At 30.3% G+C, this 23,217-nt stretch overlaps 1 protein-coding gene across 1 annotated transcript in view; it reads left to right on the top strand.

The window, feature by feature from the left end:
- The first annotated feature begins 6,316 nt into the window (after positions 1 to 6,316).
- LOC148180744 (homeobox protein invected-like) overlaps positions 6,317 to 23,217 on the top strand; it is a 111,076-nt gene continuing 94,175 nt past the window's right edge. The window contains exon 1 of the mRNA XM_088045583.1: positions 6,317 to 7,192. Within this exon, the coding sequence (XP_087901709.1) occupies positions 6,478 to 7,192 (715 nt within the window). The 5' untranslated portion in view covers positions 6,317 to 6,477. The remainder of the gene's footprint in view (positions 7,193 to 23,217) is intronic.

A 23,217-nucleotide genomic window follows, 5' to 3' on the forward strand; every position in this document is an offset into this window, starting at 1 on the left:
ACAAGGCGTCCCATTACCTCGTAATTATTACCATGATGGATGGTCTTTCTATGAATGGTAATAAGAAAATATCAAATTTACACATACAATCGGTTTAATTACATTGAGCCCCAGCCGCATATTTCCCTCCATCTCTCTCTAAAACATAAGAAGAATAATGCATCCATCGCCTACCGCGTTTCGAATCGTTAAATTGGCAACAGAAGATGTAATGAAGATCTGAGGACCACACACGTCGCTGCAGTGATTGGTTCTCACGCCCCTCCCACCAATGAGGCGGAGTTTTACAAGGGGCGACAAAAAATAGTGGGGATATATGGAGAAGGGGCAGATTAAGGCGGAGTTCACACGACTAAAGTGGGAGAGGTGTCAATTCGGTTAGTATGTTGAGATTTATTAAAAATACAAGCGCGCCAATTGATATATTGTCCTTCCTTTGTACTTGTATGGCTTAGTTTCTCTACGATTTGTTACGGATTATGTTCGTGGTTATGGTAAATGTTATTAGAAGACGGCTGCGTTGCTGATTTACATAAACATGTTGCCAGTTGAGTTATGTCTTGTTTGAATTGCTGTTGGCACATTTTTCATTGTACCTAATCAGTTTATTAGATGTCGGATTGGATCATGAAAATGAAAGTTGAAATTGAAAGTGTCTCAGCTTTGTTCATTTAAGGTTTTTATACTAACTAATAATAATAAACTAAATAAAAAAATAAGTCAATAGGTATACGATAACTCGATAACAGTTTCTATTTGTAAAGTCCGTTTTTTTAAAAAAGCACTTTACAACCGGCAACGTCGTCGATGGTGACTTTTTGGTGATAAAATCAAATAGGTTAGCTGCCTAATTGACAATTTGATTACACAAAACGGCCTTTCAGACTGTGCCGAGTCTTTCCACTATTAAATCCTTTGATTTGCAAGCCAACAGGCTGCAAAAGAAACGTTTTTAACGGAAAAACTGCATAATTTTCAGAAATGTCAAAAATTTGACAACTATTTTCTCACCAAAAATCTCCCTAGGCGACGTTGCCGGTTGTAATGCAGGGGAAGATTGCGGTGTTGGTGGTTTCTTGCGAACACAAGTAGGTAATTACAAATTTAAAATTAATTTTAAATTAGTTTACTTTGTTATGTCATAAATATCACTTTGATAGTTTGAGGTTAAATATTAATCAATAATCACTATGCAGTGATGTCACTGTTGATATGCCGATGTGTGTGTTATGGATCATCGATACCAGAGCTCATTACTATCCACTCATTAAAAAGTTAAGTTGGCAGCAGCCCCTAGTAATTTTTATCGGCAACAATTGGCAGCAAAAGCATTTGACCTTGACGCAACTGTGGCATGCGTAGAAGCTAATCGTCTTACGCAAGGTTGCCAAAACTTATTAAATCTCTATTGAAACATTTCAGAATTGTTTTTAATTAATTATTGATTAATACACTCAACTTCGACAACGTGTTAACCTCAAAAATCGCTACATTCAATTTTCCCCTGATTTTCTCCCTAAAGATTGGAAAGCCTGATTTACACCCAAAAATTTTCGAAAATTTACACAGGAGAGTGGACTGATAGTAATGAGCTAGACTTTAGTAGATTATAAAAACTATCAATACCACAGATACAGAGTGTTTGGAAAGTGGCGCACCACCTTGACAGGGGAATTGGGTAATCCCCTAGAGTACCAAAAAATTTGACAATTATTTTCTCACCAAAAAACTCCCTAGGCAACGTTGCCGGTTGTAATGCAGGGGAAGATTGCGATGTTGCTTTAGGTCGCGAAGTTGGGTAGTTTAATCGTATTAATTCATTAATGAATACGAAGCGAGAAGTTTATTTTTGTCTGATCTGGCAACGTGGTTTGAAACTACACATTTTTGTTTCTTAGCAACCTCCTAGATATTGGGTGAATAACAACAAAAATCGAGCAGGCGATAACTTTCTTTTAATTGACGCTTAAATCCATTTGAGGTTATTTTCGAGCTACGTGAGAAATGTCACTTTTCACTTGTTTTTTCCAGTGATACCAAAATATTTTAAAATTTTACAGTAAATTTTCTTTTTTTTTCGCTGTCAACAAGCTTCAGATTTTGAAATGTTGTGGTAGTCCTGTTGGAGTCATGTCAACGATGACTTTTCATCATTTTGTCATTGTTTCTTCAATTATTCAAAATAAAACTGGCGAAAAACTGTCAACCGGCTTAGATGCCGTCGTTTCAATCATTTGTGAAATTCTAAAAATTTTGATTGGCATACCGATAGCACCACAATGTTTTCTAATACAAATCATTTGACAGGTTATTTTCAGAGAACATACATGAATATAACGGCAGACTTTTATGGTGTTATACAACATGTTTCTATGAAGACACTTAATTTACTAGATGCAATAAAATATTCATGAATAAATTATTATCTAGAAATGAATTTTCGTTTCCTGTTAGAAAAATGGGACTTTTTTGAAAAAGTCTCGTTATAGATTTACTTTATTGTGAAGGCAGTCTTCGGTTGCATTAATTTCCCAGCAGCAGCTGCATCAATTTGACATCCCATAATACGTCCAAGATTTCCGATTAATGAAGTCGGAGACACCCCGCTTGGCTTATCAAATTAGTATGTTCCAGACTCAGTGGCGGCGAATTGCGTCAACATCAAATCATTTTATTCCAACAAAAGAGTCTGATCAAAAGGAGCATCATCATCAGTTGAAATAAAATTGCACTTAACTATACACATACAAGTCATTTAAAAAAGATTATTGCGTTAAATATTCGCAGAAGCCGTAAAATTATAAAAATCTAGCGTGCGTCAGCTCTATAAACGAGTTTCTTTGAAACTGCACCAAGGCAAAAGTTTGCAGAAAAAGCGGACCTTGTGTGCCGTTTTAATGAATGAAATGACGGTTAGAGATAAAATTACAGCAATAGAGAAAATGCGCGGACGATTTTTCTGGGAAAGGTAACATTTTTTTATTTTCTTTTCACTATAAACCGGTGATTATTGCAACCGGAATTCTTATAGTGAGAGTTTTTAATTGCGATATGGACTAATCTGAGCGTAAATCGTTCCAAGATAGCGTCCAGAGAACTTATATGGATTACGTTTAGTTCGAACAGCTATAAAGATGTCATTGTGTTGCATTATGAGCTTGCATAATTGCATTAATGGGGTATTTACAGTTGCAACACCATGACGCTCTCAAACACCGTTTGTGCATGCTTGAGCTTGGGTGGTTTGAGATAGATCGATGGTATGCAGGTGGTATCATTCATATGCTAAAAACACCATTTAATTTACTGTCTAACTTCTTGAACAAACTCTGACAACACCGTGTTGTAAATATCAAAGCTTTAAGATTACAAGAATTCAAAATATTATGGTAATAAGATGCACACCAGCAATGAAGTTCTTCTTGCCAATTATACTTTTATTTATATTTTTTTTTCTGACAATTAATTATTGTACTTTTACATCGATTTTTTTATTAATATCGATTTCGCCAAAAAACATCGATTTTTAATACATATATTTTTATTTTCAATGTATCATTAACCATCGATGTATGTATTTTATTTTACACTTTTATTTTGTTTATTACTAGGTTTTTTTATTTATTTTTGTTTTTCACAATAAACTATGCTAAATTGAGTTTTTTATTTAATATTTTTCAAAATCGATGTTTTCTCCGATGGATTGGAGATCGATGTAATTGTGTTCTTGTTAAATCTGGGACTTTTATATCGATTTTTTTTATTAATATTGATTTTGCCAAAAAAACATCGATTTTTTATACATATATTTTTATTTTCGATGTATCATTAAAAATCGATGATTGCGGTTTCGATGTATGTATTTTATTTTACACTCTTGATTTTGGTGATATTTATAAAGAAGACTGAAATTTAATTGAAGGGAGTTATATTTTAGAATTTTGTTTATTGTTATTAATCTCGAATTTGTTATTTTTTTTTAATAATTTCTTTACTTATTATTTTGTTTATAACTTAAAGTTTTTATTTATTTTTGTTTTTCTCGTGTTTGTTTATTATTTTGTTGCTTTATTAAGAATTTTATCTATTTTTGTTTTTCACAATAAACTATGCTATATTGAGTTTTTTATTTACTATTTTTCAAAATCGATGTTTTTTTCGATGTCTTGGAGATCGATGTAATTGTGTTCTTGTTAAATCTGGGACTTTTATATCGATTTTTTATTTATATTGATTTTGCCAAAAAAACATCGATTTTAATACATATATTTTTATTTTCGATGTATCATTATAAATCGACGATTGCGGTTTCGATGTATGTATTTTATTTTACACTCTTGATTTTGGTCATATTTATAAAGAAGACTGATGAAATTTAATTGAAGGAAGTTATATTTTAGAATTTTGTTTATTCTAATTATTTTTTATAATTTATTTACTTATTATTGCTTATTACTTAAGATATTTATTTATTTTTGTTTTTCTCGTATTTGCTTATTATTTTGTTGCTTTATTAAGAATTTTATTTATTTTTGTTTTTCACAATAAACTATGCTATATTGAGTTTTTTATTTACTTTTTTTTCAAAATCGATGTTTTTTTCGATGTATTGGAGATCGATGTAATTGTGCTCTTGTTGAAATTGAGTTCAACATCGATTTTTTTTACTCGATGTTCCAATATTTAATGTACACTGAGGTTGGTAGGTATTTGTTGAAAAAACATTTATTTAGAATTCATCCCTAGAAAAATAAAATTTTAACTACTTTTTAAGATTATGAAGAAAATTAAATGTAGACATGGATGGAGGAAAGTTTTTGGCTACAACAACAATTTTTTGAATACTTAAAAATATTAAATCGGGGAACATATTGAACTCAATTTCAACAAGAGCAAAATTTCTACATCGGAGAAAACATCGATTTTAAAAAATAGTAAATAAAAAAATCAACAAAATAATAAGTAAATAAATTATAAAAAAACAAGAAATTCGAGATTAATAAGAATAAACAAAATTCTAAAATATACGTTGACAACCAACCAAACGAAATATCACCAAAATCAAGAGTGTAAAATAACATGCATATACCAGAGTTCATAACTATCGGCCCACTTGTTAAAAAATTAAGTTGGCAGCAGCGATTTTCATCTGTAACAGTTGGCAACAAAAGTGTTTGGCCTTGACGCGACTGTAGCATGCGTAGTAGCTAATCGTCTTGCACAACATTGCTAAAACATGTTAAATCTCTGTTAAAATCATTCTTTTGCAACAAATTTTTAATTAGCTATTGATTAATACACTCAACTTTGGCAACGTGTTAACCTCAAAAATCGCTACATTCAATTTTCCCCTAACTTTCTCCCTAAGCCTGATTTACACCCAAAAATTTTCGAAAATTTACTAGCAATGAGCTGCACTTTACATCGAAACCACAATCATCGATTTTTAATGATACATCGAAAAAAAAAAGTGTTTTTTTGGCAAAATCGATATTAATAAAGAATCCCAGATTTACAAAATATTAATTTTTCTGCGAGTTTATTTTGTGCATCAAGCCATCAGCAACAGAATTATCATGATAAATAGCCTTATCTAATTTCCACATCAACACGTGTCAAATTAGAAAATCAACAACTGCAACATGCTAAATCATTAACATAAAGTTAATTCGTGTCGGGAATTAATTCTCAATCAAATTTGTTAACTAATAGTTTACATTCGTTTTTGAAAAATGACTTTGCCGTCGGCTTAAACCTAACACTGGTTTCTCTAAAACAACACGAAGATGTATTCAAATGGCACGTTTGGAAAAAGCTGCCGACGCAAATGAAAGACAAAAAAACACGAAATAATGTCGTGCCACCGCAAAAGGGCCAATTTACATTATTATGGTAATATGATGGTTTCAAGTGTTGTTAATAACGAGGAAAGTCTGGTTTGGTCTAAAAAACCGGTGCAAACATCTCAATTTGAAATATGCAGCTATCAAGTAATTTTAGGAAGTTTTATCTTTGCGAAAAATCGATCAATCGATTTCGTACTAAAACAAGACATCACAGTAAAAAATACAAGATCGTGTTAATCAAAAGAATAAATAACAACAACATGAATATTACCGAAATGTGCGTGTACAGAGTTATAGCTCTTCTACATAATCTCCCACTTTGCGGTTCTGACTATAAATAACCCATAAAACATGTCAAATTCAACCAGAACATTCATTTTCGGTGCTGTGATTCGTTTCCCCAAGAAGCCACACCTCCATCGCCCCACCTATCACACAAAACCCCGCCCCAACCCAGTGATCAAACGTCAGAATACCGTGGTAGCTCGTGGTGTGTAGATCGAATTCGAATCGTCTAATACTGCACCAGTTTAAAAACCGTTAAGCCCAAAACGTGGTAAATTCAAAACGTGACGCTAAAAACCAATTGTGGGTGTTGAGTGACTGAAGATGCTGCTTTGAGGGTGGGAAAATGGCGGCGTTGGCAAGCAACATGGTCCCTCAACCGCACCATTTCTCTCGGCAAAATCTCGAAAGTACTGACGGTTCCGTATCTATGGACTCTAGTGACCATTTCGACAGAGAATCGCCCAACATCGATCACAACAGTTGCAGCAGTGACGACACAGTGTTATCCGTCGGCAACGAAAATCCTCCACCGGAAAATGCACCATTAACTTTTAAAAACATAGAAAGTCACTTGAATGCCATCTCGCAAATCACAAACAGTACCTTAGACCCAGAGCGGAAAAGCCCTTCTAGTCCTTTAAACAGAATAAGTAGTCCTTCAAGTACAAAATCTGTTCCGGGCTCGCCGAGTTATGTGGCGTACACTAAGCCGGAACGCGATCCTGACTTATTCCGGGCATCTTCCACACCGGAGTCACCGGAAAATTTCTTCAATCAGAAGTTACAAGGGAACAACAACGATGCCAATAACGCCAGTCTCAAATTTTCTATTGATAACATTTTGAAAGCTGATTTTGGAAGGAGGATCACGGATCCTATTAATATCAGGAAGTGTAAACCGAAGAAGGTTGTGCCGGAAGTTGCGGCTGTTGAAGAGGCCAAAGTTGTGGGACCTGTGGATTTGAGTAAGAGTGAAGCGGAGAAGAAGACTGAAAGTCAACCAATGTTGTGGCCTGCTTGGGTTTATTGCACGAGGTATAGCGACAGACCAAGTTCAGGTAAGCGTTTAATTGATAATTCAAAAATTACTAAGTACTTCAAATGACCTGCATTCCCTAGGGTCGATTTATCGACGCATTTTAGGCGCTATAAATAGCTACAGGGAAGCAGCTATTTATGTATCTATTAGCGTCATCAGAAACATTTATTAGTTTATTACAACGTAAACCCGATAACCAATTAAAAAAAATATATTGAAGTAAATTTTAGAAAAATATTGTATGTAACACGCATCATAATATTAGTATTTCTAGCGGTGCTTTTGCAATTTGTAGAAACAGAATATTAATAACAATAAAAAAGTTACTAGATACATTATATTTTCAAATATAATAGGAGAATTAGACAAACTTTATATAATTAAAATCCTTAATTATGCCGTGTTTAATCTGTATTCGCTCATTGCAGCACAATATAGAATGCCATCTGAATTTTTTAGAATATTTCAATTATAATATTAGGACTAAAATTAATGTTTTTACTCGTCGATATCAAAATATTTCAAAAAAAAACACAACAAAAAGTTATTTTTAATTACGTAATTACATACTTACTCTTAGTTGTTTATCATTGTTATTATTCAAGACGATAAAGGGTCATTTTAATCATGAAGTGGTAGTGAATAAGTTACATATCGCCTAACAACATTATTGAAGAAACTGAGTAAATTATAAAAATACAAAAATGAATAATTATTGGATGATTTATCACATTTAATGTGAATTGAATTGGAGATATGGCTTCTGTAAACCGGGTAAAAGTATTTTTCTCCAAACGTCACAAAAAGTCACTGTTTTTAGTCGTTTTTAAACAGTAAAGTAGACAATTTTGTTATAAGTATAAAAGCGCTAATAAAATCTGACAACCGAAAAAATATGTATAAACATTTAGCCTCAATATAATAATATAACTCAAATGTGAGAAACTCCAGAGTAGAAATCTCAAAATCTAAAGAGTGTTTCAAAAGGACGTAAGAATTCGAGAGCCCATAAAGTTTTTAAGATCTATATACAGGGTGATTTTGAAATACAGCTTACTCTAAATGAAGGAAATTGGCACGTTTCGTTTTTTAAATTGCTGAAAATTCGGAAAGTTGAAAACGGAAATCTTTTTACTAGAACATGAAATCTGAATTCCCGAACTTGAAAATTCAGAATGCAAGAATTTTGTGAACTTAAAAACTTCACCAAGTTGTTGGAGTTGGAGTTTAAATTGTTTAAACACAATTCATGAAAAAATCATTGTCCAGTTTTGGACACTTCTTTTGACAGATAAGTAAGGGTAAAGTCAAATTTTTACAAATTATTTGTAAACGTAAAGTGACAATTTCAATTGCAATGTGCATAAAACAATCGTCATTTATCACTAGTGCTACAAACGTTTCCACACTCATTGTCAATTTCATAATTGAATACATTTTACGGCCTTGCAATTTTAGATTTTGTCAATTATTTCTTTTTTCTTCAAACGTCACAAAATGTCGTTATTTTTTCGTCGTTTTTAGACAGTGAAGTAGGCAATTTTGTTGTAAGTAATGAAAAGCGCTCGTTGACAAGGAAACACTTTTGCTGCCTAGGCAGAAAAAGTACTTTTTGTGACGGTTACTATTATACAACCCTCCGCGGGTTTGCAGCTATTTTTAGTCCTAATTTTAGACATATTTTTAAAGAAGTCAAACTGATCCGCTTTTCATTTATCGCAAGCAGGGAATTATTTCTAAAACGTTATAAAAAACACTCTATTATTATCTATTAAAATTTCATACATAGTTATTATTTGAATACAGTAACATTTAGATATGAATATAGCAAAAAGATTTTATAAAATTTGAATCTCTACTTTACAAAAAAAATAATTTGAAATTTTGTAAAAAATAGATACTTTTATAATTTTTGACATTTAGACCTTTTAGAAGTTGTATTTTATACATTTGTATACATTTGCGAAAATAAACAGTATAAAACACCACAATATAACTTAACAAATCGTTCGAAAAAAAGTAATTTCCCATGAGTCATAACTACGTTGAAACTATCAGAAATATGTACAGTTTTTTTTAACAACTATTCATTGTGATAATTAAAAATATTGCTTAATAAGTAGTTGCAATAAATTTTTACTGGATATTGTAGGAATTTGTGTCGGTATTTATTACATTGCCAGCGTTAGCCAGCGAAATAAATATTTTTTATTTAGTTTTAAAATTACCAATTTAATGAGTCAATAAGAAAATTGTATTTATAAAAATATGGTGCAATTGAAATATTTCCCTTGAATTGCTTGGATCTTTTTAGCTAGATTTATAATCTCCAGGCAATCAAACGCAATAAAAATAATTATTTGAGTCAAACCCACATTAAATATGACACCATATCTTAATCTGATTAATTGTCGGTTATTGTTTTGTGTTTTCCCTAGGACTTGTACGTTAATTTTTCGGTCCTAAATAACTGTCACATAAAAAAAACAATCAATTTAGTCATTTACATTGAAGTCGTTATTAATTGCTTCATCCTACAAGTCTTTATTTAATAAAAAACCCACAATTTATTAAATCAGCTCTTTTAATTCGAAATATAGAAATAGCCATCATAAATAATGTCTGCAGGTTTTTCAGTCGCAGTCCGGTTTCGCTATCAGTGTGATTATTTGTCTTTTTTGTTGCCGTTATTGTAACATTTTAGCTGTAGGTATAATTAAATTAACCAGCTGCTATCTCACGGTTGATTATCTTTTTTAGATGTTTGATTCAAAGGTACAGTCTAGCCCACATTTAATGTCTGCTTTCATCGCACGGAACAATTTAATTACATTCCTGTGTTGGAATTTACTTAATTCTTTAATTTTGAAATAGAAATGACTAACGTTAAGCGCCATGCTAAATTTCTATGAATATTTATGATTGATCTTAAATCATTTTTTGTTTGTTTAAATTTCGAATGTTTTGCGGTTATTGAATAAATTTTTATGGCTTCTGTTGAACTATTATGATGTAATTTTTCAGGACTTATCAGTTTGATGCATATGACATTTTAATTTTTGATCTTTGAAGGACACTTGTGTCATTATTTTAATTAGTAATTATGATATAATACGTTGAATTGATGGCACATTAACATTTCTGGTGGTTAATTAATGAAATTAAAGCTCTAGATTAGGTCATTCGGTTACATTTAACTAAATCTAACATTTTGAAAAAGAACTTCCTGCAGCTGTTATAAGTACGATTCCTTAGCAATGACACATCTACTTATGCATTCAACATGTAATTGCGGTTTATGAAATCTGCGCCACTCAAATGACTGAAATTATTAATTATTACCTCCCCAGTTGTCGTGCAGTACTCTAAATAATTGATGATTGAAATTACTTGGAATTACCCCAAAAAATAGTCATTTTAATTCCGCTATCACGCCCAGAAGTTGCGTGGTGCCAATGTGATCGAACCATTTCATCTGTTCCATAATAAATATATTATTTTGAGTTTCTTTGAAATCGTGCCAAAGTGGCAGTGGTCAATACTGTCAAATTTGACAGTTATTAGAAAGACATCTGGGTTAAAAGTGTGTTTATATTTTCAACTTGGACAAGCAGGTGTGTTTTAATTACAAGGAGACGATTTGAGTGTATTTTTCTGAGTGGTAATTAGTGCGACATTTGAAGAAATGAAAAAAAACCATTAATGGTATAATGAAATTTCATTTTATTTGTACTTGTAATTGGATCTAATACCTGCGAAAATGCGTCTGAGTGCTATTCCGGTCCTTGATGAGTGATAATTGAGTTAATGGACGGAAGATTTTCATCTCTGGGATAAAACAGAGAAGATTACACGTTAAGCAAACTGAAAGTTTTGAAAGAACTCGTGGCGGGATAACAACACTTTAATTAAAATGTCACCATGAGTGACTCGTTAATTTATTGTGAAAATATGTATTTTTCGTGTAAATAAATTACAATATGCAAATCGTCATGGATATAATAAGTCTCCAATGAAATAAATTAAACATGTATTGTGTTGCGCTGATTAATTAATAGTTTTTATCCGCACCCAACTCTTTGTATAACTGGTTGCCTACCCACGCAAAACCGGAATTATTGGACGCGCCCCGTACACCACTCTGCTAATTTAATAATTGTCAGTGTGTACCGGAGAAAATTGAATAATTATAATAATTCTCTGATGCCATTAGCCAGATACAGATATCATTAACAATAATGCAGACGGATAATTAACCAGGGAATACGCGTATGTAATTATTTGTCTCGTTTTAAATGAAACTAGTCAGCAACAAACTTCTATTTATATTGGGTCGCTTATACAGTTAAAATAAATCATTTTAAGGGACCCAGCAGTACGCCCCTGCACCACCTACATGTCAATTTCCTGTTAAATGTCCCGGAGTCGTGTTCTTACCCGTGTTCAGATGTCAAAACTGACTCGAGATTGAATTTAAAGCGATGTTGAGACTTTCTAATTTCGTTCGAAATCAATGAGGAAATGTTTCTCTAACAATAACTATAAATTTAACGCAATTATGTGCGAGGGGATATTAATTAAACTACTCTTAATTGCGAAATTAGATACATACTGCGATTTATTTACTTTAAATTAGCGTTGTAAACTGCCGAGAGGCGTATTTTGAGATGGTTTAAAGGGAAAAGCGCTCTTGAGATATTTGCATAGAAAGGGAAACGCGTAAATTGGATGACAAACAAAACTATAGTTTTATCGTTAAAATAACTGGCAGCTTTGACAGTCGAAGTTTGGTCAAATTAACATCTGGGAAAGCTCATTGTGCCATGTAAACATGGTAATTGATAATATTAAGCTCCATCCTTGTCAAATGAAAAAGCGCAAGAATGGACAAAAACATATTAGAAAAATCTCCGTGATCTTATTTGTCGCTTTAAAATTGTAATATGAAACTAGACCATCAAGAAACGATGTAAAACCTATTCCTAGCAGGTTCAAAAATCGCTATAAAAAATAAAAAATGTTTCGATGTCGTGTGTCCCATTTTACATACAGGGTGATTTTTAAAAAATGGCAGGCGTTGAAGAATTTTTATTTATGAACCCATTTCAAAAATTAAAAAACAAGATAAATGGTTTTTAATTTACTATAAACTGATAGAAGTCTTAGTGTCTTTTGGGCGATATTCAACTTTTTTATTTTAAATTGGCACCTATAGTTTTTGTTTGTAATGGTTATATTAATGATTTCTTTGTTTTTAACTTTTTGTTTTTAAATTCGTTTATTTTTTATATTTTTTTTGAGGTTAGTTTGATTCCAACTTTAATTTTAATTGTAGGTTGAGGCATAATTTGGAAGATATTGATTTTCTTGATTCAGAAATGTGTAATATGTTCTACTTTTACAGACAAATATTTTTAAAAAATTATCAAAATTGAAAAAAATAGGCAAAAAAGTTAATAAAATCTAGGTGCATGGTGTCATTTGTGCAATGAAAAAAACGGGATGGCGTTTCAACAGTATTTTAATTAAATTAGGTAGATGTTTTTTCTGATTTGGAATTATTATTGTCTTTTGTTATCAATAATTTCAAAAAAATGCCGATCCTTTCTGTTATTTGCTGATTTTTGACATTACAATAACGGTATTGTGTTATTTGACAGCACGCACCTAGATTTTATTAACTTTTATTGCCCACATTTTTTCATTTTTGATAATTTTTTTTTTAATATTTTCTGTTAAAAGTAGAACATATTATGCATTTCTGAATCAAGAAAATTAATTTCTTCTAATTCTAAAATTATCAGTTTATAGTAAATTAAAAACCATTTAATTTGTTTTTAAAATTTTTGAAATCAGTTCATAAATAAAAATTCTACAACGCCTGCCGTTTTTTAAAAATCACCCTGTATTTTATTCGACTAGTTACAAGAATGCTATAATTATTACGGTTATTTACGTATCAAGATCGAAAAATAATTTAAACCGGGGTGTTCACAGTGTCTTTCAGTTTTTGGGAAAAATAGTTATTTGTGTACCAAGGCCAAAAAGTGTTTCTTTTTAGGCCGAGTCTTTTTTTAAACGGCACTTTTACATTAAATTTACAAGTTAATTAATTTTTATTTATGATTTATTGATTTCATCAATTATAACAACTGAATAATTGCAATCATTTATGAATCCTTTAGAAAAGTTCATATTTTCTTTATTTACATTTTGCTTTTTGATGTTGTTGTTCAATGATTGTTGCACATTACAGCAGTTTGTCGATTTGATTTTACCCATAATTATAAAATTGGGGCTAATAACGGTATCTTGATGTAATATGCAAAAATATGGATAGATGGCGCCACCATAGATCGGCCAAAAGTGTTTGCGACCAGAAAAAAACGTCGCTTTTGAAGCCTAAAACGCCATTTTAACCGTTTTACTTAGCTTTGAGACTAAAAACTGCAATTTTATGTTAAACTTGTGTTTTTTGAAATTGGCGCCAAGTTGTGTAGACTTGACAACTTGGGGGTCTGTTAATAGGCAGAAAATTTAATTGAATGTAAATTTGAATTTATGAACCAAGAAAATACCTATTCATGATTTGCTAAACAAAAAACTTTTTGAGAGGTAAAATAAGTGGAAACGATACGCTATTCTGTCAGAGATTTATGGAATGGTAATATATTTACGTTAAAGAGTTTGTAACCAAGTGGTTGTAGTTATAACAATGGCGAAGAAAATGCGTAAAGCTCTATTTGGAATTCAAGACTTTTGCTGCTACCAATTGATGCCCAATAATTAAGTTTTTTACGTATAGATTTGTTGAATCAAATTTCCAGTTTTTAATCTGTCCCGCAAAATCGACTCATTTTAAAACGGGCTTTAAAAATTGTTAACGATTCACACCAATTTAACGGGACTTAATTTAATAGAGCGTTCTGCAATCCTTTCAGAACTAACAGTTGCATTAAGTGATTTATTCTGATATTTTTTTGAAAAAATTTATATTGGTTCAATTGCCTTTAATAAACATTATTATTATTAGCAGTACCAGGAACCAGTAAAGTTTATAAAAAAGCATTTTAGATTTTATGCAAATTGTATTCAAAATTTGAGGAAAAAATGTTGTTTTATCAAGTTAGTTTTTAATTTCTATTACGTCAAAAATGGAAAACCTTTTGTGTATATTAATCAACGAAGAAGAACGAGAGAAAAAGTAAAGTCCAGCTCATTGCTATAAGTCCACTCTCTAGTGTAAATTTTCGAAAATTTTTGGGTGTAAATCTGGCTTTCAATTCCTTGGGGAGAAAATTAGGGGAAAATTGAATGTAGCGATTTTTGAGGTTAACAGGTTGTCAAAGTTGAGTGGATTAATCAATAACTAAATTAAAATTTGTTGCAAAAGAATGATTTTAATAGAGATTTAACAAGTTTTGGCAATGCTGCTACGCATGACACAGCATCAAGGTCAAACGCTTTTGCTGCCAATTGTTGCCGATAAAAATCACTAACTGCTGCCAACTTAACTTTTTTATGAGTGGATCGATAGTAATGAGCTCTGGTATAATAAAAAAAATATAAACTAAGAAACAAGGCCATTACAATTTTCCAGATTCAACAAAAAAAATTAAAAAAGTTTTCCGACAAAAATTTTTAAGCAATCAAATCGTGTTTCTTGATGGTGGGAAACAAAACTGATAAAAACAAACATCTTGGTAATTACCGATCTAAACAAAAATAAAAATATGATCAAGAAATTAATTTTTTCGTACGCAAAATCAATTGTAAGTGAGATGGAAAATTACATTAAAACAATTACAATAAAAATTAACGGGAGAATAAAAGTAAATAAATCATAAGTACACAAGAGAAATAAAAAAATAAAAATTAAGGAAACAGTAGGACAACAATAGTAAAGGGAATAAAAGAACAGAACGTTAAAAAAATACAAAATGAGGAGTAAAAACCCAAATACATTTTCTCAAAAACTACAAATAGTGGAAATTTGAAATTATAGGGTCCGGCAACACTTGTGTCCACCCCCAAAATCGTCTTTAATTTTAAAGATAAAATTTTGAAAATTTGCACACGCTCTAGAAAATTTGTTTTTTATCACTGATCGTTTTGACGTCGCGACGCCTTAAAAATGTAATTTTTAGCTAATTGTGAGGGTTTGTGAAATCAATTCCTAATTTTTTCTCAATATAAATGTGTTAAAAATATCTCAGTTGTCATTTTAAATTCAATGCAAATTGTCTTCAAAATTATCATAAAGTTAGTCAAAATTGGAAACTACGTTTACACCCATCTGTCAACATCTTGTGTTACAAATGACATATATCTTTTGGTGTAAACGTAGTAGCCACTGCGCTGTCATAATTTTGAAAACTGACTTGATAAAACAGCGTTTTTTTCGCAAATTTTAAACACATTTGCATTAGATATTTGTATCACAGTTATGTTGAATTCGCGAATATTTCCGCAAAATCGTTAAAAATTATACTTCTTAAACCGTGATAAAAAACAAATGTTTGCGTCAGCTTTGTCAACTATGAGCGTATGCAAATTTCTAGAATTTTATCTTTAAAATTAAAGACGATTTTAGGGGTGGACACAAGTGTTGCCACACCCTGTATACATATAATTAAGTGTTGGATTAAATAAAATATCAATACATACTTTTACATTTTTTGAATATTTAAGTTTAATCGTTCCGATATTTAGGTTTATATCTTGCAACCTATAAAATAAATAAAATAAGCAATTTAGCTGAATTTCTTTTTCTGAAAATGCCTCATAAAATACTTAATACGTATCGACATTTTAACTCGTTGATAAAATCCTTTCAAAAACAGTAAACGGCACTTATTGTGAAACCGTAGTCTAAATTTCTTTGCCACTTTTACCATTTTTGGCGAAACTGGTAAATTTCTTTCTTGTTATCAAAAACACGCCATGGAAAATTTCTTTTCAAAATAAAAGTGTTTAATCATCACGCCATAAAAATGAAGGTGTCTGAATAATTGCAGGTGGCAAGTTATCGCCAACGTGGGCTGAAAGGCTGTATACAACATCAAAGGATAAATTAATAAGTCAATATTCAATCAGTTACAAATTACTGTAATTTTAAAACTGGTCTTACAACCATATAATGCAATAATCACGACCAGAGTTATTGACATTATATGCTGATCCTCGTTTGTAGCTGTCATTCAGTGCTCCAAGAAAACGGTCATTTTAGCAGTGAAAAAATAATTTATAGTTGCGAGATTGTGGTTTGTATTATTTTTAAATTCCCACACGGCATTATTAAAAACGCATTAAAAATTAAATTATACTTGTCAACGAGGTGTGTCTGCGGGTTTTGCACGGAGCAGTTGGCAAAAATGACATTCTACAGTTTTTGCCTCGACGACAAAATTGATACAGTGTGTAAATAAAATAGGGTTTACATTTTAATACCAAATGGTTGGGTCTCATCTAATAAATATTTTTTCCCAGCTGCTCAGTCTTACAAACCAACTCCTTACAGGTCTTCATTTCGAGGTGATTTTGTTACTCAACTGACCCAAACTTACTCAAATTGATGATAAACGCAATTATATTAATTGGGGATACTAAAGAAAAAAATCCGTGTATTGGAACATTTGGAAATTTGTGGAGTTTATAAGTCTTAGTACCAATTTCGAAAAATTTAAACCAAAAAGGAGTATATTTAGAAATTTTTATTTAGACAACTGAAAATGTAAATTTTTTCAACACTGTAATTTCGTTATTTCTACTGCGACAGGAACGAAATTTCTGCATGTTGTTTCTTTTGTTTGTTTTATTAATCACTAATTTGCAAAAATTTAGATCAAAAAGTCGAATTTTTACAAATTTTCGTTTAAAGACCAAAAAAATGCCACCAATTTTTTTTTTAATCCTGTAATTTTTTTATTTTTTGTGCGATTTTAACGAAAATTGTGGAGATTATCACACTCGACTGCCTTATTAAGATCGTCAATTTAGAAAAATTTAGACCGGAAAAGAGAATTTTTAGAAATTTTGATTTCAAGGAGTGAAGAAAAATTTTTTGTGTTTTAACCAAAAAAAATGTGACCAAAAATTTTAAACAACTTGTAAGTTCTTCATTTTTAATGCCACTATAACCAAATTTGTGAAGTTTATAAGTCTTGACTGTCTTATTAAGAGTTTTAGAAAAATTTAGACCAAAAAAGGAGAATATTTAGAAATTTTTATTTGGACAACTGAAAATGTCACTTTTTTCAACACTGTAATTTCGTTATTTCTAGTGCGACAGGAACGAAATTTATGCATGTTGTTTCTTTTGTTTGTTTTATTAATCACTAATTTGCAAAAATTTAAATCAAAAAGTCGAATCTTTACAAATTTTCGTTTTAAGACCAAAAAAAATGCCACCAATTTTTTTTTTAATCCTGTAATTTTTTTTATTTTTTATGCGATTTTAACGAAATTTGTGGAGATTATCACACTCAACTGCCTTATTAAGAGCGTCAATTTAGAAAAATTTAGACCGGAAAAGAGAATTTTTTGAAATTTTGATTTCAAGGAGTGAAGAAAATTTTTTTGTGTTTTAACCAAAAAAAATGTGACCAAAAATTTTAAACAACTTATAAGTTCTTCATTTTTAATGCCACTATAACCCAATTTGTAAAGTTTAAAAGTCTTAACTGTCTTATTAAGAGTTTTAGAAAAATTTAGACCAAAAAAGGAGAATATTTAGAAATTTTTATTTGGACAACTGAAAATGTCAATTTTTTCAACACTGTAATTTCGTTATTTTTAGTGCGACAGGAACGAAATTTATGCATGTTGTTTCTTTTGTTTGTTTTAGTGATATCACTAATTTGCAAAAATTTAGATCAAAAAGTCGAATTTTTACAAATTTTCGTTTTAAGACCAAAAGAATTCCACCAATTTTTTTTTTAATCCTGTAATTTTTTTATTTTTTATGCGATTTTAATGAAATTTGTGGAGATTATCACACTCAACTGCCTTATTAAGAGCGTCAATTTAGAAAAATTTAGACCGGAAAAGAGAATTTTTAGAAATTTTGATTTCAAGGAGCGAAGAAAAATTTTTTGTATTTTAACCAAAAAAAAAAGTGACCAAAATTAAGCAACTTGTAAGTTCTTCATTTTTAATGCCACTATAACCAAATTTGTGGAGTTTATAAGTCTTGACTGTCTTATTAAGAGTTTTAGAAAAATTTAGACCAAAAAAGGAGAATATTTAGAAATTTTTATTTGGACAACTGAAAATGTCAATTTTTTCAACACTGTAATTTCGTTATTTCTAGTGCGACAGGAACGAAATTTATGCATGTTGTTTCTTTTGTTTGTTTTAGTAATATGACTAATTTGCAAAAATTTTGATTGAAAGTCGTATTTTTAAAAATTTTCGTTTTAAGACCATAAAAATGCCACCAATTTTTTTTAAGATCCTGCAATTTCTTTATTTGTTAAGTGATTTTAACTAAATTTGTGGAGATTATCACTCTTAATTGTCTTATTTACAGTGCCGATTTACAAAAATTTAGAGCGAAAAGGAGAATTTGTAGAAATTTTTATATCGAGTAGCTAAAAAAAATTACAAAAAAAACTTCAACGCGGTTTAATTTCCACATTTTTGGTGTCACAACAACGAAATTTGTGGGCGTTATTTTTAAGGTTAAATAGTCCATAAAAGGTGTTGAATTTGGGTTAATTTTAATATATCTTTGTTAGCCATGATTTCTAATAACGTATTATCTTTATTTTTGTAAAAACATTGTTAATTTTTTCTGAAAGTTTCTATTACTAAGTGGGACTTAAGTCCAGATCTAATTTTTCTTAGAAGCATAAGGAACCTAGTGTAAAAATATGTCCAAAAAAATATTTTTGGATCAAAAATTACGACTATTGCGCACGATTTGAAATAAATAGTCATCAATAACCCGCAATGCGCTTTTAAATTGCATATTTGAAAAGAGATTGAGAATATTTATTACGGTTCATTTCAAGCCAGATGAGACCCAACCACTTGAGGGTTATTATGATTATGGGGGTTTGCGGTACGGTGGCTATAAACGGTTTAAAAAGTCAAAGCCATAACCGCACTAGAGCGTTTTATAATTTCTGGGATGCAAATTAATTTGCGAGAGATAACTACTTCCTCATCAATTTTGGTTTTTTGTGGTTGTCAGCTGCCAATGTTTGGCAATTAATGAGTTAATTGCTTTTGAAAAATTGCATTGTGATAGGAAATCTACGTGTAGCTTTAGTTGCGTACCGCCCAAGTTGATAATTAATTCGGTCCCACGTGTCCATAAGTAACGACTTGTAATTAGCAAATCTTTTTATATGAGAATTCCACGTTACATTGGCGTACCAAGAAAACTTTACTCAATTATTTTATTTGATGATTAATCAATGTTGTTGTTTCAGGTATGTACAGCTCAGCCATCCCTGTTAAGGTAACTCCCAAATATCAATACATTAAACTTTAATCATTTTCACATTAAACAGCCATTTACTACATCGCTTAATATTTTAGTAATAACCGCTCGTGAAATATTCAATTTCTAATTAGTCCGATGACGATCTTATAGATTAATTGTATTTTTGGACGATACGCAAACAGTTGAAAAATTCAATGAAGAATAGTTAATTCCAGACAATTGACTTAAATATTTAACTAAAAAGGGGAACTTCTTATTGATTCTTTTAACGACGAAATGACTGCCGAATTTTACTTTCCATAACAGTAATTTCTTGTAATTATAGGTTTCCAGTACGAAAACACAGAACTTTGGAAGAAAAATATAATTAGGGGACTGTTTTATACACTGAATTCAATCGTTACATCGTTATTACTTAATTATTATTCTATAATACTCGAGTTGTAATGTAAAATTTTCCTATCACAACTCGAAAACCATTTGAATTGAAATTTTGAATATATTGGTTTTGTTGATATGAGTTCTCTAACATTAATTACACTGCACCAATTTTGGGTGAAAACTGTAACTTTGGCTTTGGTTGTTGAATCAAAATTGTAAATAGATTGATTGTAGAATAAATTGTTCTGAATACAATCGTCCAAAGTTTAACAAAATATTCTTATAATTAAAGGAGTAATTGTAGAAAAACGATTTAGACTTTAAATCTACGCTGAAATTTTATAATTAACAACCAGCAATTGTCGGCAAACGGAAATTAGGACTTTTTCGCAAATATAAAATTTATACAGGGTGATTTTTTAAAAACGGCAGGCGTAGAATTTTTATTTATGAACCGATATCAAAAATTTTAAAAACAAATTAAATGGTTTTTAATTTCCTATAAACTGATGATTTTAAAATTTTTCTAAACGTCTTAGTATCTTTTGGGCGATACTCAACTTTCTTATTTTAAATTGGCACCTATATTTTTTTTTTCGTAATTTGGAAGATATTAATTTTCTTGATTCAGAAATGTCTAATATGTTCTACTTTTACAAAAAATGTTTAAAAAAAATACCAAAAATGAAAAAATTTAGGCAATAAAAGTTAATAAATTCTAGGTGCATGGTGTCAATTGTGCAATGAAAAAAACGGGATGGCGTTTCAACAGTGTTTTAAATAAATTAAGTAGATGTTTTTTCTGATTTGTAATTATTATTGTCTTTTGTTATTAATAATTTCAAAAAAAATGCCGATCCTTTCTGTTATTTGCTGCTTTTTGACATTACAATAACGGTATTCTTTTATTTGACACCATGCACCTAGATTTTATTAACTTTTATTGCTTATTTTTTTCAATTTTGATAATTTTTTTAAAAATATTTTTTATAAAAGTAGAATATATTACACATTTCTGAATCAAGAAAATTATTATTTTCCAAATTATGAAAAAAAAAATGTAGGTGCCAATTTAAAATAAGAAAGTTGAGTATCGCCCAAAAGATACTAAGACATTTAGAAAAATTTTAAAATTATCAGTTTATAGTAAATTAAAAACCATTAAATTTGTTTATTAAATTTTTGAAACCGGTTCGTAAATAAAAATTCTACAACGCCTGCCGTTTTTAAAAATCACCCTGTAGAAGGATCAGCTAGTTTGACGAAACCAAGAGGTCCAGCTGGTTGTGAAATAATAGCTCTTCATTGGAAAATAATAGAACTGTATTTTCATCTTTGCACTGCATTATTGAACTAAGCCATGGACCACAGGAAAAATGTTAGAAAAAAAACTCCTAAAATTTAACCCTTTTTGAAGGATAATGGAACCAAAGGCTAATTGAAAAAAAAATTCCAAAATTTACCATCAATTTGTGGTCAGGACAATAGCTAATGGTTTTGACTGCACTGATGGCCAAATTATTACTGCCCATAACCAATAAATCTTAAATACTTTTATACTTGATTGCACCCATGAAACTTAATAAATACCTCATTATTATTCAATGTCCATCTTCATAAATAAATTGGATTTTTTTTTCGAAAAAAAAAAAGGATTTGTGTAATTGCAAAAATTTTGACCAAGATTTTTCTGATTTTAACAAAAAATAATGGACATAAATAATAATTAGATTCTATTGTTTTTGTGATTGATCTATCTTTTAAGATTTTTAATTACGAGCGATTTTTCAGTCTTTTCACTACCCAAAAGTCCAACAAGACATGAAATTACTGTCTGGTTGTTCTTTTTCGTAATACTTAAGCTTCAGCTTGACTTAATTCTGAAACAAAACAAATTTTTTTTGAGATTATCTTGTATTTTCAATTAAAAATTGGCCTAAACTAAAAAACCGTAAAAATCTATTGCCCATATTATAAATTTGTTATTTGAAATGTAATGCTTAGCGATTTTTGAATTTTTGTGAAATTGCAAGTGTTTCGTCATGATATTGAAATTTAAACCACACAATTTGCATAAAATTTAAAATAAAACAGAAACTTTTTTATCACAGTTACGTTAAAAAAGGAGTTAGCAAGTGTTTCCACTAAAACTCTGAATTTCACTTCTTGGGCGTCGCGACGCCAAGCTGACAGTCATAAAAAAGCGTTATATTCTAGAACTTAATCAACCATAAGCCGAAAGCATTTGAACAAAAAGCGCATAATTTTGGATTTTTTTTAAATTAAAAAATATAAATTAGGCAATTTTGTGCTCTCATGTTACTGTAATCAGTTAGTCACGATTTTGATCACTTTTTCCATGATTAAATATATATTATATATCGCACCTCCATTTCCGCGATGTTACAGGTTGCATAAAGCTTTCAATAAAATCCGATGAGTTTACCAAGCTTAAAATAGCCCAATTAAGATCTAATTACAGCGCACATTAGTGCAAATTAATTAAATTTAAAATCAAAAATGATGAAACTATCATTAATTTAGAGTGAATCTCACTGAGCGGGAAATAATTTGTCTACTCAGCTTCCTGTGCATTTTATGATATATTGTTTGTTTAATTAAAATTTTGTATAATTTTATTGTTTACAATGTTTTATACTCGGCGATTTTAAGAAAGGAATGTTAATTTGATTGTGAAAAATGAGTGGGTGCAACAACAATTTGTTAGTTACCATTGTAAATGATCCTTGGAGTGAGAGGGTGGTGCGGATAAGGCATGGAATTTTTCATTGTTGCTCAAAAATGGTGCATAACTCTGTTCTGTATATTTCAAGAATAATTTCACACAATCGTTCAAACATTGTCGGGAAGTGTATATTTTGTTATCAACCACTTTCGTCATAAATGTTTTTTTAGGCAACTTAGCAATGCCAAAAAGGCAAATCATTAAATTTACAAGTTAATTAAATTTTATTTATAATTTATTGATTTAACCATTTATCACAACTGAATAATTGTAAATATTTATGAATCCTTCAGAAAAGTTCATATTTTTCTATTTACATTTGCAGTTTCGGCATGTGTACAGTTCATCAAACGCTCTAGTGCGGTTATGGCTTTGACTTATCTGCCTTGAAATGAACCGTAATAAATATTTTTACCCAACTGGCCAGTCTTACGACTTGAAGTGCAATTATATGAAACTTACAAAT

Source organism: Gnatocerus cornutus, chromosome 1 (genome assembly GCF_029298725.1).
Source record: "Gnatocerus cornutus isolate USDA-ARS CGAHR chromosome 1, icGnaCorn1.1, whole genome shotgun sequence".
NCBI lineage: Eukaryota > Metazoa > Arthropoda > Insecta > Coleoptera > Tenebrionidae > Gnatocerus > Gnatocerus cornutus.